At 50.7% G+C, this 2,944-nt stretch overlaps 1 protein-coding gene across 1 annotated transcript in view; it reads left to right on the top strand.

Annotated features, from left to right (window-relative positions):
- LOC143276506 (uncharacterized) overlaps window positions 1-2,613 on the top strand; it is a 20,239-nt gene extending 17,626 nt beyond the window's left edge. The window contains exon 11 of the mRNA XM_076581044.1: window positions 496-2,613. Within this exon, the coding sequence (XP_076437159.1) occupies window positions 496-1,303 (808 nt within the window). The 3' untranslated portion in view covers window positions 1,304-2,613. The remainder of the gene's footprint in view (window positions 1-495) is intronic.
- Window positions 2,614-2,944: the final 331 nt, after the last annotated feature.

The following is a 2,944-nucleotide window of genomic DNA, read 5'->3' as shown; positions in this document are numbered from 1 at the left end:
AACTTTAGACTTTAAAGACTATGGGAGTTTTTACCCTTGAACTCAGCCTTTAAAGACTATGGGACATTTTACCCTTGAACTTTAGCCTTTAAAGACTATGGGAGTTTTTACCCTTGAACTTAGCCTTTAAAGGGCCTGGGACTTTTTACCCTTGAACTTAGCCTTTAAAGACTATGGGAGTTTTTACCCTGAACTTAGCCTTTAAAGGGCCTGGGACTTTTTACCCTTGAACTTAGCCTTTAAAGGGCCTGGGACTTTTTACCCTTGAACTTAGCCTTTAAAGGGCATGGGACTTTTAACCATTGGAATTATTCCTATCGGCTAATACCCTTTCAGTCTTCTTGCGCTGGGTGGAAAAAAAGCATGTGTATTGCTTATCTCATTTCCCTTGTTAAATAAAATTTCCTTTCGTTGCTCGTTCTTCTACCTCATGTAACTACAACTAGGTTGCTGCCCGCGTACGCACTCTCACGAGTTCCGGGTGTTGGTTTTCAGAGACAGATGGATGCCGCAGAAACCAGCTTCCGGCTCCAGGAAGAGGTCCTCCGCCACGGATCAGATCCGCAGAGTCTCCTCCGCTGGCCGCTGCCGGCTGTCCAGCAACAGAATGTCCGACATGTCCACGTCCGCGACTTCGGTCACCGACCACGTGCACTTGTGCAACGTGCACGTTATGTCCGACCAGCTTCTCCGCCACGACGCTCTGAGTCACAACAAGGGGAAGGAACTCCAACCGTCGACGCTCAGGGCCGGAAACGCCGATCACGGCTCCCGCCCAACTTCCGCTTCCCTGGGCTACACAGAAGTGTGTCTGGTCGGGGAGCGAGGCAGCTCGCGGTCGGAGCCGTGTGTCAACGTCGTGTCGCTGCAACAGCCGGAGATCCCGGCGCCGACAGCGGCCGCCAGCACAACGGAGAAGAGGCGTCCGTCGTCCGTGAGGATCCTGGACTGTGGCCTGGAGTCTTCCCAGAGCTCGGCCACCGGGTCGGACGAGGCCTACAGCGTCCTGGGCTACCGGAAGTCCATCCAGAACGCCTGCTCCGACTTCAAACGCACCGCTTACTCGCACGTGATGATCAACCGAGGAGCAGACGAGGAGGAGGGGGACAGGTCCGCGTTGTATGACGTGGCTGTCATTAAACCTTCGCGCGTGCGGTGTATCGACAATGACTATGACCACACGGTGCCAGCGTCAGCGGCGCTCTCCAAAGCGGCGGAGCGGTGCCTGGGTCATGGTGACCCTCAGGACTCCCGCCTGATTCTGGAGGTACCTGGTGCCAGGTGTGATGAAAGTGACGTGTGAGGTCCTCCAGGGTAAAAAGTTTGTCTGGTTGTAACAGACCTCACTCAGTGTGGACATATCAGGGAGACTCGCACGGGACGCCGTGTCTCTGAAATGCTCAATGGATACTTTCTTCTTTTTTTTTTCTTTCTTTCTTTCTTTCTTTCTTCTTCTTCTTTATCATCATGATTATCATCATTTTCTTCTTCTTCTTCTTCGTTCATGGGCTGCAACCCCCACGTTCACTCGTATGCACACGAGTGGGCTTTTACGTGTATGACCGTTTTTACCCCGCCATGTAGGCAGCCATACTCCGCTTTCGGGGGTGTTTGATCTTTCTTTCTTCTTCTTCTTCGTCATCATCATGATCATGATCATCATCTTCTTCTTCTTCTTCTTCGTCATCCTCCTCCTCCTCATCATCATCATCTTCTTCTTCTTCTTCGTCATTATCATGATCATCATCATCATCTTCTTCTTCTTCTTCCGGCTTCTTCTTCTTTGTCGTCATCCTCCTCCTCCTCCTCCTCCTCATCATCATCATCATCATCTTCTTCTTCTTCTTCTTCGTCATTATCATGATCATGATCATCTTCTTCTTCTTGCGGTTTCTTCTTCCTCGTCGTCGTCGTCGTCGTCGTCCTCCTCCTCCTCTCTCTCTCTCTCTCTCTCTCTCTCTCTCTCTCTCTCTCTCTCTCTCTCTCTCTCTCTCTCTCTCTCTCTCTCTCTCTCTCCGTGTACGTTTGTGGGCTGAGTATCCCACGTTCACTCGTATGTATGTATACACGGGTGGGACTCTACATGTATTACATTATACCCCCGCCATGAAGTCAGCCACACTCCGTTTTCTTAGAGGGTGGGGGTGGGGGGGGGGGTGCATGCGGCCGCGTATGTTCTTGTTTCCATAACCTACTGAACGCTGACATGGATTATTACGGGATATTTAACGTGCGTGTTTGATGTTCTCCATGTTTATACACATGAAGGGGGTTCGGGTCTGTACATCTGTTGACCTGGGGCGGAGAAATCTCCACCACCCCTTTACCCACCAGGCGCCGTGACCAGGATTCGAACCCGGGACCCTGGGATACTGAAAGTGCAGTCTGTTCATAGACCAGCCGACCACTTAAGCCATCTGTGGGCTGAGTGGAAGAACAAGTCAAATGCACCATGCAAAAGAGAGGTGAAGTGAACTAACTTTTGACTGAGGGTCATAATAAGATCACAATGTCTGCCTCAGCAGACTGTTTACAGACTTTGCAGTACAGATCCTGTTGGTTTGGATCGTGGTAACAGCAAGGATTTCTCTCTCTTCAATTTTGTGTTTGTATCTGTGGGTCTGTGGGGGGTGAGGGTGGGAGGGGAGGGGTTGTGTGTGTGTCTGTGCCTTGTGTGTGTGTGTGTGTGTGTGTTAGTGTGCGCGTGCGCGCGTGTGTTCCAGGGTGTGTAGGCTGACGTGCGTTCAGCACTGATTTTATCCAAGGGGGTCAGCCAGTGTCCAGCAAAACTGTCCCTGAACAGAACTGCATAACTACATCGATTATGGTCCATAACGTCAGTCAGTATCAAGCAAAACGGTTCCTGAACTGAGCTGAAGAGCAACAGTATCAGTATCAGTATTAGTATCAGTAGCCTAAGGAGGCGTCACTGCGTTCGGTCAAA

The sequence above is a fragment of the Babylonia areolata genome, chromosome 32 (genome assembly GCF_041734735.1).
Source record: "Babylonia areolata isolate BAREFJ2019XMU chromosome 32, ASM4173473v1, whole genome shotgun sequence".
NCBI classification, from domain to species: domain Eukaryota; kingdom Metazoa; phylum Mollusca; class Gastropoda; order Neogastropoda; family Buccinidae; genus Babylonia; species Babylonia areolata.
Note: the sequence above shows the minus strand (reverse complement) of the source record. Positions and strands in the feature narration are given on the sequence as shown.